General features: G+C 43.6%; 2 protein-coding genes across 3 annotated transcripts in view; both read left to right on the top strand.

The window, feature by feature from the left end:
* Nucleotides 1–2,685, top strand: part of commd2 (COMM domain containing 2) — an 8,434-nt gene extending 5,749 nt beyond the window's left edge. Inside the window, exons 4-6 of the mRNA XM_079267706.1 lie at nucleotides 21–95; nucleotides 198–296; nucleotides 1,525–2,685. Of these exons, the coding sequence (XP_079123832.1) occupies nucleotides 21–95; nucleotides 198–296; nucleotides 1,525–1,734 (384 nt within the window). The 3' untranslated portion in view covers nucleotides 1,735–2,685. The remainder of the gene's footprint in view (nucleotides 1–20; nucleotides 96–197; nucleotides 297–1,524) is intronic.
* A 1,401-nt stretch (nucleotides 2,686–4,086) lies between these two features.
* Nucleotides 4,087–13,925, top strand: part of trappc8 (trafficking protein particle complex subunit 8) — a 29,689-nt gene continuing 19,850 nt past the window's right edge. The window contains exons 1-6 of one of the 2 annotated variants that reach the window (XM_079267910.1): nucleotides 4,087–4,363; nucleotides 6,112–6,321; nucleotides 9,765–9,848; nucleotides 12,448–12,537; nucleotides 13,465–13,639; nucleotides 13,731–13,884. In XM_079267910.1, the coding sequence (XP_079124036.1) occupies nucleotides 4,207–4,363; nucleotides 6,112–6,321; nucleotides 9,765–9,848; nucleotides 12,448–12,537; nucleotides 13,465–13,639; nucleotides 13,731–13,884 (870 nt within the window). In that variant the 5' untranslated portion in view covers nucleotides 4,087–4,206. The remainder of the gene's footprint in view (nucleotides 4,364–6,111; nucleotides 6,322–9,764; nucleotides 9,849–12,447; nucleotides 12,538–13,464; nucleotides 13,640–13,730; nucleotides 13,885–13,925) is intronic. The other variant, XM_079267911.1, reaches the window with a different exon arrangement.

The raw sequence follows: 13,925 nt of genomic DNA, 5'->3' as shown, positions 1-13,925 counted from the left end.
GTGCGCGTGTGTGTGTGTAGATCTCTGAAGTGGATTTCCTGGACTCGGTGTTGGTTTTGGGGTTTGGTGACGAGCTTAACCAGATCCTCTTACAGGTGACTTTGACTCCATTGTGTTGATCTGAGATGATTTGCAGTGCACACTTTGTATGACAGTTCCCTGCTCTCCAGCTGAGTGTGTGAGGGTTTGTGTTGCAGCTCTACCTGAAACACCACAGTCAGATTCGTAGCATCCTGAGTCAGCTGCCCTCCAACCTGCCTGCCTACCACAACCTGGAATGGAGACTGGATGTACAGGTGTGTGTTTCTGTGTATATGCTAGATCATTAGGAAATTATGAATCATCTGCTTTGGATTCATATGTTTGCTTGTTATATATTTGCAATCTTTTTGTGTGTAATTGTGTTAATTAATTGGTGTTTGTTAACCGATTAACTTTCCACCATCAGGACTTGTGAGTCTGCGTTTATGCGTTTATGACAGAAGGAGGAAGTCAGGGTATGAAAACGTTACGAAACATGACATAGTCTGCTACGGGTGGTTGTTCATTATTTACAGTCGGTCCGTTATGTTGTTGTTACATTACTGTAGCACCTAGTTACCACAGAGATCCGGTTCACAACACCGTAAAGGCACATACACACAGGAAGCAGTGTTATAAAAATAGAAATGCTTTATTGGTACAACCTATGTGGAGTAACCAGTGACAGCTGGTTTAGCAGGCAGGAGGAGTTCACAGACCAGGCGATCAGATAGATATCACACAATTTAAAGCCAAATAAACAAAACCAAAAAGACCAAGGCAGTGTCCCACTAACTAGAAAAGAAATGAAAACAAAAACATAAGTACTCACCAATAACTGCCAATAACCAGAAACCCAACCCAAAAGATTATCCTTCCACACACCTGTTCAGCAACCCAGCCACCCCCACTTGGATTCCCCCCCAGCTACCCTTGGGTGCACTGCTCAGGAAACTCTAAAATAACACAAATACACCATCACATATCCCTTAATTATACAGAATTTCCCCAGCACATGAAATACATAAAGATATATACCTGAAACAGCCATCCCCCAAACACACGCTGTCCCCTCCGTAACCGACGCCTCTCAGACACTGCGCTACTGACGCAACGTATGCGGCCTCACCATACGGCTCCGCTTGGTGTGGGAGAGAAAGCAGGTGGACTCGACCCCCCCCCCCCCCCCCCCCCCCCCGCTCGCGACAGCGGAGAGAAAGACACAGGACGCGAGTTGCCAGCAGGTGCCTCTTTTTACCTAATCAGGACCGTGCACCTCATTCCTGGTCCGATGGACCCACTAGTTACACCGTCAGTTCCACTTGGTTACATTACGTTGATACGTTTTCTAACCGTAACCAAGTATTTTTGTGCCTAAATGTAACCAATCATTGTTAACATATGACACAAAGCTGATATGAAACGTATTTTTGGCTTGGACGTACAATGCCAACATGTTTTTGGTTCAGATTTGAGCCTCTTCATCATATGTCTTCCTGCCAGTTGGCGAGTCGTCCGATCCGTCAGCAGGTCATTCCCATGCTGACGATGCGCCTGCTCCTGACGGGAGGGTGTGACAGCCGCGATGACCTCAGCAGAAGCGTTCTCCAGACTGACCCCAGCACCCTCCTGCACCTCATCACCACACTGGAGGCAGCTCTCGCCGCCATAAAGACCAATCACGCTCGCCGCATATTTCGCAACATCAAATGACCCCCAGGGCCCTTTCTGTGTAACCGGTTCTCCTGTGGCACACCACACTGCTGCCTTTATACCTGGATGCATTAAGCAGTGTCTGTGATGATCTGGTCCTGGATGGTAAAACCATCTGACTGGCAGATGGCCGTCACTTTATTACCTTTGAGTCATAATACTTGGCAGATAGTATTGACTGTATTGTAGATAGTGTTTCTACAGTACCACTGATGTTTTATTAAAGTGTAAGACGACATGAATCTCCATTCTTGTGGTTTGTTAAGCCATCCTTGTTAAGGCAGAGAGGCCCCGACTTTAAAGGAGTACACCGTGTCATCATGTGACTGGAACAGAATATGAGTGTTTAAGCCCAGCAGAGGATGGACAGTCATTGACGTTGTCAGTGACAGCCGTTGGTTATTAATACATTTATCCAATGTTTGTGTGCTGCATAACAATCCTGTTGAACCCTTTCTTCCGTGTCTTGGTTGATCTGAATCAAGCTCAGTAAAACAGTTGACTAGGAAGCATGTGCCTCATGTCCTGTTTGTACTAACGATTCCATGCATAGAATGTGATCCATCAACACCATCTTGTGTGTGTAGTGTGCATTCATGAACACGGTAATTACAGTGACACTACGTAAACGACCATCCCCATAGTTGTTGAAATCAGTAATCACATGTGCTCCCAAATAATAAATAAAATGTATAAAAGCATGGATCCATCCTGCCTTGTATCAACGGCTCAGCCTGGTGATGGTGGTGTAATGTAATGGTGCGTTTCTTTTAACACACTTTTGGCCACTTGGTACCAACTGAGCATAGTTTAAATGCCACAGCCTTCCTGAGTATTGTTGCTGACCATCTCCCTCCCTTTATCCCCACAGTGCACTCATCTTCTAATGGAAGAAAATGATGTTTTCGAGCACCTTGTTGAATGTATTTCACGAAGAATTAAAGGGGACATATGCTCAAGTTCATACTTGTCTTTTGGGTTTCTCCTACAACATGTTTACATACTTGAATGTTCAAACACACTATCTTTTTCTCATACTGTCTATCTGAACATATGTAGTCATCCTCTTTCTCAGTCTCTTTAAACCCCCCTTCTGAAGAAAAGCCCAGTCTTGGTACTTAATTCAGTTTGTGGGTCGGTAGCACAGACTTTATATAAGTGGACATGATGTCACCCTTTGGTATGTGGACTCAGTTTGGACTGCAGAGGAGTGAATTAGAGACGCTATATACGGCTCTGGTAGCGGTAGCAACCTGTCAATCACCGTGTAGCCCCGCCCTAAAGCACACCCTGCTTTTTTTTTTATTTTAAATTTTTTAAATGAACATCATGCTGTATTGAAGAACATTGGAACAATATTAACCATCTCATAAAAATGACACGATAGACAAATTAACACTAATGCTACTGCAGATGTAAAAACACAAAATCTGTTCACTTACCAAAGCTGCTGTTGACTTAAAGACAAAGTCCATCCTCCTTTCTTTGATTACAAAGAGTTTAATACTGCGGTTGCACAGATCATTGGTGCGGGTCAGTTCCAGCCAGAGTCCTCCTGCGAACGTGTAATGTAGTAATACTCTTTGGATCAGAGCTCTTTTTATGTTATTACCAAAATAATTGAGGACAAAGTCCTAAGGAAGTGTGTGTTAGAGATATCAAGGGCAATTGTTCGACATCAACCCTTCTGCTGAGAATGAAACAGCATACAGAGCCCAAAGGGTATTGCACCAAAGATTTTAGCATAATCCTCTGGGATTACAGATATAAACCTGTATGCTGGCTGGCAGAAACTCTTCCACAGTAAAGATCACAATTATTGTAAAAACAATATTCCATGAAGATGGATTTGTGTTGCTGTATAATATCGTTGTTATTCTATATGAAATAGTTATGAGTTTAATCACTTTAATGACTTTAATCACTTTAATTCATTCACCTGGTGCAATATCCAATGTCCAGTATTCTCTTATATTTTTTTATTCCGTCTGTATATATTCTGTATATGCTGGTATATTTTATATTTTATATTCTTCTTTACTGTCTTATTTTATTACTGTTCTACTGTTTACTGTTAGTTTAGTTATATTACTTGATTTATATCTTTTATTTTTTATTTATTTACTTGTGAGCAATGCTGCTGTAATCCTGTAATTTCCCCACTGAGGCACTAACAAAGGATTATCTTATTTTATCTTATCTTATCTTATCTTATTTTATTTTATTTTATTTTATTTTATGAGAGGTGAAACATCAGCGCACACTGGTCACGTGGAGAGAAAAGGGAAGTAGGTGTCAGGCGTCACGTGATCGTCTCAGCACTACACAGGAAGTCGGTTGGCGAATTCAACATGGCCGCCGTCTGCGATTAGAAAAGGAGTAGAGGAAGTGAAATGATATAGTCCGGCTTTCTCCGTCTACAGGACAGTTGACTCGGTTCAGTGTGTTAGCTGGTGTCGACCCCGGTCCGACATGGCCCAATGCGTACAGTCCGTGCAGGAGTTCGTCCAGGACTCGTTTGTCCCGATGGTGGCCGTTTTATGTAGCGAAGATGCGGAGAGAGTGACTCGCAAGAACAACCTGAATTTCGCTGAGCTGCTGCGGCCTTTCTGCAGACTAACGTCCGAAGGTAAGCTCAACTATTCACGAGCCACCGTGACTCCGGACAATCGGTGTCACAGCTCTCACAGACGGAGCTTCGGTGGTGTAGCTAGCAGCTTTAGCCTGCGAAGTTGACATTAGCGCAGCGCTAACCGACGGCTAGCAGACTGGATTTTGTCTAAGCAGCTGTGTGCGTTGACTGGAGGGGAGATAAAGTACAGACTGACACCTGAGAGGCCGACTGATACCTGACCACTGAGCCACTCAAAGCGGTTCTGAAGGAGAAGCTTTAATACCGGTAGCTAACGTTAACTGTTCTGTTGTTCGATCGTCAAGAAATAACTCAAGGAGTTAAGTGCGTTATTAGGCTGTTAGACTCTAGTTGCAGTCCACACATCAAGGTTAACTCAACAGAGCCAAGTGAGACCAAGATGCACGCCGTGGTGTCACAAAACAATGTCAACATAACAAGCTGGTCCACTGTAGCAAGTAGTCCCAAACACTCGCATCCTGATATGGCACGTTGGCAGACCAATCTAAACACTTCACAATACTTGTTTGATTAATTAGTTCCGTTTGGCAGAATGGCTTGTTAAATATTCTCTAGACTATTTCAGATCTGCGCTCAAAATTACACCGTTTATGGTTTATAGGAATACAATACGACCCAAATGATCATTGTTATAATAGGCTCGTTCGAGATGAGCCTTTCCTGCTCCGATCCCCGGAGATCGGCGCACATTGGGTACATCCCAAGTCTCTTAATTGCATCCCCGTTTCCTTCACTTGTCTTTTCCTTGCGTCTTAGTCCCCCCCCCCCCCCCCAGGGATGCAAGGAAACCATGCGAGGAGAGAGGAAACGAGGAAATATGTTTTAAGAGACGTCTTTTCCAGTCTATCTTCACCTGAAGCGAATCAGCTGATCAGCTGTCAGTTGGCTTTAAGAGCTGGAGAGACATTTGAGAAGTTTGTGTCTGTTCACATGATCACTGTACTTAATAAAAGTAACTAATACAGACACGCAGTTATCATCACTGTAGAGGTGTTTTCTCTGTAGCGCAGGGGTCGGCAACCTGCGGCTCTTCAGCCCCTCTGTTGCGGCTCCCCTGAGTCGACATCCACACGAATACGTTTTAAAACGATCTCCGTACACACGGCGTGTCAGCATAGTTTTTTAAATGATCTCCGTCCAGACTTAAACGCCTGAAATAGAATATCACGTGACTATTCACGTTTACTGGGCACGCGGGTGGGTGCCGGTGTAAACAGGAAGTAGAGTAGTTGCTGAAAGCCGCTAAACGTGACTTCAGACGGCCGCTCCGTAGGTCTGATAACGCTGTGGCACGATTGGATGTTTTTTCCCCACATGCTAGGCACAACCGGGTTGGTGCAGCAGGATCCCTGATGAAAGAAAAGCCAAATCACCGATAAGTGTCACTGTATTGCCTTGAGCTCACTGTTTTTGCTGTCCTTTGATCCCCACTGTTAGTGGGCTCTTCATCAGGGTTAGGTCTGACATGAGGTTGATCAGCATCATGTCCAGGTTCTGTATTTGTCCTTTTCAAAAATTCCGAAGGCATAGCTGACAATCTCTCGACTGGGCCTTTTGCGTGTTTACCACTTGTCACCTGAAGGCCACCGTAGGTTGTCTCCACACTTGGAAAGGGAGGGGTGTGCTGAGGGGTTGCGCAACTGTTGACCGTTTGAACCCGCAGTTGCCGCTTGCTTCTAAAACAATTGTTTTTTAAAATAAATGCTTGTCATCTTCTTCCCTAGGTCACATCCGGGACCCCAACAACCAGGTGCAGGTTGTGAAAAACCTACGTATCTGTGTCAACAATGTGGTGAAGAGCCCAAACCCAGCATCCGCTGCCTTCAGCCCCGCCCAGCGCCGACTGCTCAACGAAGTGGTGTTATCCTGCCAGCCACAAGAGGGGGCTGCGACCAACGTGATCACGGCAGGAGACTACGACCTCAACTTCAGTGGTAAGGACCGGCTCTGGAGTCATACAGGATGTTTTTAACCTCAAGGCCGATTTCAATAATCCGATAATGATAAATAAACTGATATACATTTTTTAACCAAAACGCATTATGTAATACAAAGTTCAGACTCAATTAGTCATATAGTCGTATGTTGTTACCGTGACTCAGCCTAGAGACACGACAGACCACGTTGATGGCAGTCTTCCACGACGTGACCACGAACAGAAAGAAGATGCCAGAGATGGACTTTCAGGAATATGAATGTAAAAAATATGAATGTAAAAAATGATGTCTGAAGCGGTGTGTAATCATACTGGCTGTCTTGTGGTCAGAAAATACCGAAAAGAGACAAAACGACCTTTGACCCGTTCTTGTGTCTCACAAAAAGAGACAGTGTGGGCTGTCAATCCTTCAGAGAGTACTTGAGGTAACCTTAATGAATTATTTCAGCCAGTAGTGGAACCTAAATGGGGCTAGCTGACACCAGCGCAGGGTAAGTCACAAACGTCTGTCGGTTCTGGTTCTAATTGGGCTGATATCATGTCAAAACAGGGATTATGTTTAGCTGTTGAAGAGTTGCACATTGAATTGTCATTTAAATGTTTAATTCAGAAAAAGCCCCCTATAAGTGCTCTACACCATCATCTAGTCATCTTTTGGTTCTTTGGTTGTTACTACTGATGCGTTAATGTGGAATCAGCATTTTACTGATGGAGCTGGTTGAGGTGGATCTAGTTTTAACAATTTGGTACACTGTTGGGCAGTGCAAGCTATAAGAGTACATCATATTTGATCAGTTTATAAATTGTTTTGTATGTAAAAGCTTAACCTGTCAGGTTAAAGCTACAATGTACCCCCTAAAATGAGCCAGTCAGTCATTGGTGAAAGGCTCTGAGTCATCCGCCCCTCATGTAAAGACAGGCACAGAGAGTGTCCTTGGGCCAGACACGTGAGCCCAAAATGCTCCTGTACTGTGCCGACGGTGTGCGAATGTTAGTTAGTCCTGATGGACAGGTGGCACCTTGCATGGAAGCTCCGCCCATCAGTGTATGAATGGGTGATGACATGTAGCGTTAAAGCTTTGAGTGGTCAGAAGACTAGAAAAGTACAACTACAGTCCATCTACCATTTCAAATTGGAAGTTTTAAGGTTACAGTGTTACAAGTTAACAGATGTAAATAAATCAGACTGCAATATATAAATCACAAATTTGTGTACACCAAAAGACTAAATAAACTATGGGTTACAAATGTCAGTTAGTACCATCTCGGTTTGGGTGGGGTGCCTCCTCCATATCTGCCCAAATCAGGTTGACTTGCGAGGCAGCTGGGTTTGAGAGATTCTCAACATTACTCCAAAACAGCTCCCACGCTGGAAGAGGTATTGCCAAATCTCTAGCTGTGTACTGTATACGCCTTCATATCGCCCAACCCTACCTGGAAAGCATCAAGTTTGTTTAGCAGCAAGAATGCTGGCTGCTGATGTTCAAGTATGACAATACGGATATTCAGACTAGAAAAAATCTATATTTCTAATTGTCTGACATTATGAGAATGACATTAATGAAATAGAATTGTAGTGAAATGAAATCTTCAGACTGTTCATTTGTCAGACGATTGACCCTTGGCTAAGCTAACGGCGCTCCCTGACTAAATCATAAAGAGCGTTGTCAGAGAAAGGCAAACGGAGGAAGGGTCTACATTATGTGTTGGAAGGATACATTTAGGATGTGAAACTGATTCAGCAGGTTATAAAGATAAAGATTACAGGTCACAGTGTTAAAGTGAACCACCACATCACCTGGAGATCCAGACAGAAGACTCTGGGTACATCCCAAGTCTCTTATTTGTCATTTCCTCGATCCTCACTTGAACCGGAAGTTGTTCTGCCATATTGCTCTTATTTCTGCTCTGAGGAGGGAGGAGGGATCTCTGAGGAGCCATGAGCGAGGACGCACGAGCACAGCCTTCCAGGAAGTCTTTTAACGGCCGACGCGCCCCCTCATTGTTCATCGGTCATGTGATTGGACGCTGCAGCCGATCGGACTGACTGACTGGAGTTTCATACCAGAGTGAAGACGGATCACAGATTAAACTCTAGTTTACGTTTGATTAGTTTCTGATTCAACATCTGGTTTAAATAAATGTCCATTGTAGACTGAACAACAAAACGACCACAAACAACTTTCTTCATTTATTAGAAAGATTTGTGTTTTCATGCGTTTCCCTCAATAACTTTTATTATGTAAACTATTAAAGTCAGAGAGTTTCTTACATCATTTCATTCAGTCACGTGAGGGAGATCATTCCTGAGTGTTTTGAGTTTTATCATTTTAAGTTTAACCTGAAACATGGAGCCTAATAAATGAATTCCAATGTTCAAGAGAAACCATAATCATATTCTAGGTTATTTAATAAGTGTGTCACAATCATATATAAATAAGACTAACTCATTCCGTCGGTAGAAATTCGGTTCTGCGCTTCAAAACAGGACCGTATAAAAACATCTGCTCTGGCAGTGATGAAGTGTCCTTATTAGTAAAAGTACAGTGATCATGTGTACGACACAAACTCTGTCAAAAGTCTCTCCAGCTGTTAAGGCCGACTGACAGCTGATCCAGCTGTGATCAGAGACGTCTCTTCATGTGTCGATACAGAAGAAAGGAAGTCTCTTTTCTCTTTAAACATAGTTCTTGGTTTCCTCTCTCCTCGAATGGTGGCCTTGCATCTCTCCATGCACCCCTGGGGGGAGGGGCTAAGGCACAAGGAAAAGATGCAAGTGAAGGAAACAGGGATGCAATGAAGAGACTTGGGGTTACCCAATGACACTAAGGAACAACACTGTTAAGTAAAGCCTTTAAATCTGGTCTTTAGTCACTGTTACAATCATTACAAAGCTAAAGTAAAGGCAGCATGTAAAGACATTCTGTATACCATCAGTAGCTAGCGTAGCATAGAAGTGCTAACACTGGTTAACGGTGTGCTAATGTACTCTGCTAATGTTAGCTCCACTAACGCTTTAGAACCGCATATCTCCATCCAACCTCTTAAGTTAACGAGTATCACTACTACACAAGATTTAACCATGACGAGCTCCAAATCCACTCAACCAGCCTGAACATGAACTGTGAACGGGTCGGTGAGTCAGCGGTGCAGAGGGAGCTGTCACACCCTGGTAGGAGCTGGCCCATGCCATGCTGTGATTGGCCAGTCTGCGTTCCAGGGGTGGGGTTACTTACCAGTTACTTTTCAGTCTGTTCTCTACTTCAAATTACAATGACACAATCAGCATGCGGAACAATGTAATTGATGTAATGAACGGCCATGTGACGTTTGCCTCTATCATACTTCTCCCTGTTTTGTTCCTTGGTCACCTGTAACTTTTCATTTTGAATAAAGAGATGTTGCTAACACAAGCCCTGGCTGTCTGCTTCCACCTATCAGATCACTCTCTTAAAGCTAGCGCCCCCTGGTACAGTGCCTGGAAAGAAACACTGTCTGAAGTCAGCACCTCCAAGCACTACACAGGTATCACTGCCTCCTGGCTGATATGTAGTCCTCTCAGCTTCTCTCCTTCTAGCCTCCACTAGCTGCACTGTCTCTCTGCTCTTTGTGGTGGCTGCTTTCTTCTATGTGTGGAGATGATTATTTATGAGATGGGGCCAGATGCATCAATGTGTGTGGACTAAAACCATGCATACACCTTTCCTCACACAAGTGGTATTTATAAAGGAAGAATGTGTCACCTCAAACAGACCTCGGACCAGTCGGGCACAGTTTTCTAGAGGCAGATGAAATGAGGAGAATAAATATGAGGGGATTCATCTTATGGTAGAATGTAGTTTGTGTAGCTTGTTTCCCATAATCCCTGTTTTTATATTTAATACCCATCTTTCTGTAAAATGTCAATCAAGGTTGCATTCCTAAGCGTAATTGCAAGTACGGTAATTGCCTATGAGTGAAGAAATGTATTACTTTTTTAGATTTACATTTGAGCCATTACCCCGGGTGCATGCTATTTGAATTTCATTAAGTATTTCAATATGAGGTCTACCGATTTAATAATTGATTATTTTTCTTATGATAATTATGGTCACTGAGATATTACACGTGATAAATGAATGGCATTATGACGGCTGTTCTGGTGCTGTTGTCACTCTGTCAAAGTAGAACTGAGCTTCTTGTTTGCGGTTCTTCTCTCTGATGGTGGCGGGACAAGATGTGTAAACTGATCTGTGAGGCTGTTTCTACAGCCAAACGGTGCAAGTGTCAATGAGGCTCCATGTGCCACAGTGATTTTGATTTATAACACAGAAGCAGAGTTTAATGCATCGGGCCCCTGATCCTCGCTTCCTCTGTTCTTAACTGTAGAGCCTTTATTACCTTTAGCCCCCTCATGACGCTGCTGTTATCCAAAGAGCTAATGCAGTCCTCATCCAGCGTTGATCATCAGAGGCTGTGACGAGTGGGGTTCTGCCTTTACTGACACGATGGTGGTTTAGGGTTCACCTGATCCCTGACTTTTTCAGAACAAAGGTGCAAGAACAAGTAATTGGAATAATTTGCCACGCGTGACATTTTTGGAGATCAGAGAGTAGAGTTACACAGCTGTGAATTCAAAAACAAAATGAATTGGTTAAATGTCAGAATCCCATTAGATGAGCATTATAGAGGTCAGCATATTTGTGTTTGTCGAACTTTTGCTTCACAACCTAGCAGACAATGATGCTGATACGTCTCAGGAGAGGAATAATGGCCTCCATCTGCACAATGCCCATGTTGAGCTGTAGTGTGAAGGGGGAGGTCCTGTAGCTCACTATCTCCACATGTACAAACTCAAGCAGGTGCAGTACAGTGTCATACACATTTAATTCCCTTCACCAGCCTCTGTATCTCCATCTCTTCAGAGAAGGGACATGAACGGAACTATAAAAACCAAGGTTGTTTTGCAGTGGTTGGTTCCTCCCTTTGACGTTGGATGACATGACGAAGTGCAACACCGCCTCGGCTTGATTGGCAGCTGAGCTGGAACAGTCTGTGTGTGTTGGAGAAAGATTACCGCTATGTTCCACGTTTTAGTAGTCGAGGATCAGAAGGCTCATTTCAGTCACTGAAGAGAGTTAGCATGCTGCTCCAATGTAACTGATGGAAATAAACACATTGTCCTTCTTCACAATGGGTATTTATGCTTCTGGTACTACAACTGTGGCTAGTTAGGTAGTTGGTTAGTAGTGTTCCGATACTAAAATGATGACTTTGATGCAATACCTGCCTAAACATGTTGATACTGAAACACCACAGAAAAAAATGAAACATTTGGAAAGTAATGTAATCATAGATGACAGAACATGCGACTTTGTTTTTTTTGTATTAAAACAAATATTTTGAGTGTCAATGCAAGATAGAGGATGAGAGAAGAAGCCATAAGACAAGAGGAGTGGATTATTGTTAATATCCAACCAGGAATGGAGAAGCCATCATTTAGATCAGCTACACGGTCACATCTTTACCATCACATGTCACGCTGCGGCTTAGAACTGGTACGAGCAGTACTGTAAGCTGTTCAGTTGAGTTGCCTATTATCAAAATGCTCTGTTAAGCATATACATGTCTAGGGCTTTTATTGTGAAAGGTAAGAACGAAGGCGTGAAGCTGTACTACGCTGCTAATGCTGTTGAAGATGTGCGAGTAACAAAGTTTTCCATCTTGGTTGAGATGGCGGAGCCTTCATAAGTGTAGGAACAACTCGGAACCCTCATGTACAGTACTTTCGTGCCATGTTTCACTCTGTGCGTCTGCTTTATCGACGAGCTGTGATCCGTTGGTAAAAGCACTCGTATTTGCAGTGTGTGTTTGAGAGAAACAAAACAGTTGGCGCAGCGAGTGGAAGCAGATCTGTGCACACACACTGCCCATCACATCGACGCAACTCACAAATACATCTCTTATAAAACACTGTCTTCCGTAAAGTACTGATACTAATACGTATGGTAGCGCTTTTAATGGCAGAGTATTGTGATACCTCTCTAATGGTGATATACGATGCAATAGATGGAGTAGAGAGGTAGATAGAGTGATTTGTTTGTTGGATGAAATCCTCCATCTCATTTTGTCTCTGTGTTTCTAGCGACTACGCCCTGGTTTGAAGCCTACAGGGAGAACTTCCTGCAGTCAATGGCCGCCTCCGACCATGAGTTCCTCAACCACTACCTCGCCTGTATCCTTCCGCCAGTGGACACAACTGGCCTCTGGTCAGGATTTTCATGAGATTGCAGTTAGGCTGAGCAGTGTCTTGGTTCATCAGTGTGATCTGGTGCCGTGTCACAGGTTCTGTTTGAATACACCACTGAGTGTGTGTTGTTTATTCACTCCAGCAGGACTTGTACTGTCTGAAATCCCCACTGAAGGGGAGGGGGAGGGAAAAGTACTTCGTGAAAAAAATAGTGATTTATTAGTATTTAGAATCTTGCTGGTAAACCTTTAAACATTTTTATCACCTTAAAGCTCCTAAAAACGTGGTTTCAAATCTTAAATATGTCTAACAATAAATAATAATACGCAGATTTTGATTGAAATGTTGCTTAATCTTGATTTTCTTTTTTGCAACTGAGTCGCTCACTTCACAATACTCAGGAGCGCTCACACCAAACACACCAAACACAATAAATAAGGAAAATGTTTTAAATGGTTAATGTGAGAAACAATAAACACACTACCAGGCTTACAGTTCAAGATCAAACATATGTTAATATCAAATATATATGATTAATAGAATACATTTAAGAAAAATGAAAATCGAAGAAGCTGATTGGGTATTTTGTGAATGTGGACCTTTGGGGTTGTGTGCTGTGAAGCAGCTTGTGATGCTAACATTAGCTCGTCCAGCAGCCACAGTGCGGCGCTGTCAACGGGGGTTGTCGGTCAGATTTCTAAACATGGTCATTATCATCCCGACTGTCCCACTGTAGCCGTTATCATTCTATTCCAAACTGATTTTGAACTCCGTGATTGTATTTGATAAAGAATTCAAAGTACGAGACTACTATACAGTTGTGTTTGGCTCTCATAGACCCTTCTGCTTGAGTGCACCTGCTCCGTTATTGATCCACATGGTTGTATGTCCTTGACGCTCTGGTCCTGTCAGGCCTGCTGGTGGTGTCCTCCACCGAGACGGTCCCTGTGGAGCAGTTCCTCAAGCTCTCTCAGGAGCAGCACAGGATCCAGCACAGCGGAGATTACACCAACCCCAAGTGGTTCATCCCCAACACGCTCAAGTACTACGTCTTACTGCATGACATGAGCGAGGGGGGTGAACAGAGGTACTGAACAGAATTCCACTTGGCATTACGTGGTGTGTTTCTCTGTTAAAGAACTATGAATGACCAGACCGTGGTGTTGCTCCCTCTGCAGGGCAGATTCAGTGTACGAGGATATGAAACAGAGGTACGGTCACCAGGGCTGCTACCTGTTGAAGATGAACTCTCGTACCTTCTCGGCTGAAGAGGATGAACAGATTCCAGACCCCTGGAGTCAGTACCTGCACAGGAATAATCTGCCGAACCAGGTGAGCGCTGCGCTGCACTGCCTGACCACGGTCCAGTGTCT

Source organism: Melanostigma gelatinosum, assembly GCF_949748355.1.
Source record: "Melanostigma gelatinosum genome assembly, chromosome: 4".
NCBI lineage: Eukaryota > Metazoa > Chordata > Actinopteri > Perciformes > Zoarcidae > Melanostigma > Melanostigma gelatinosum.
The sequence above is the reverse complement of the archived record's forward strand: the minus strand, read 5'-3'. Positions and strand labels throughout refer to the sequence as shown.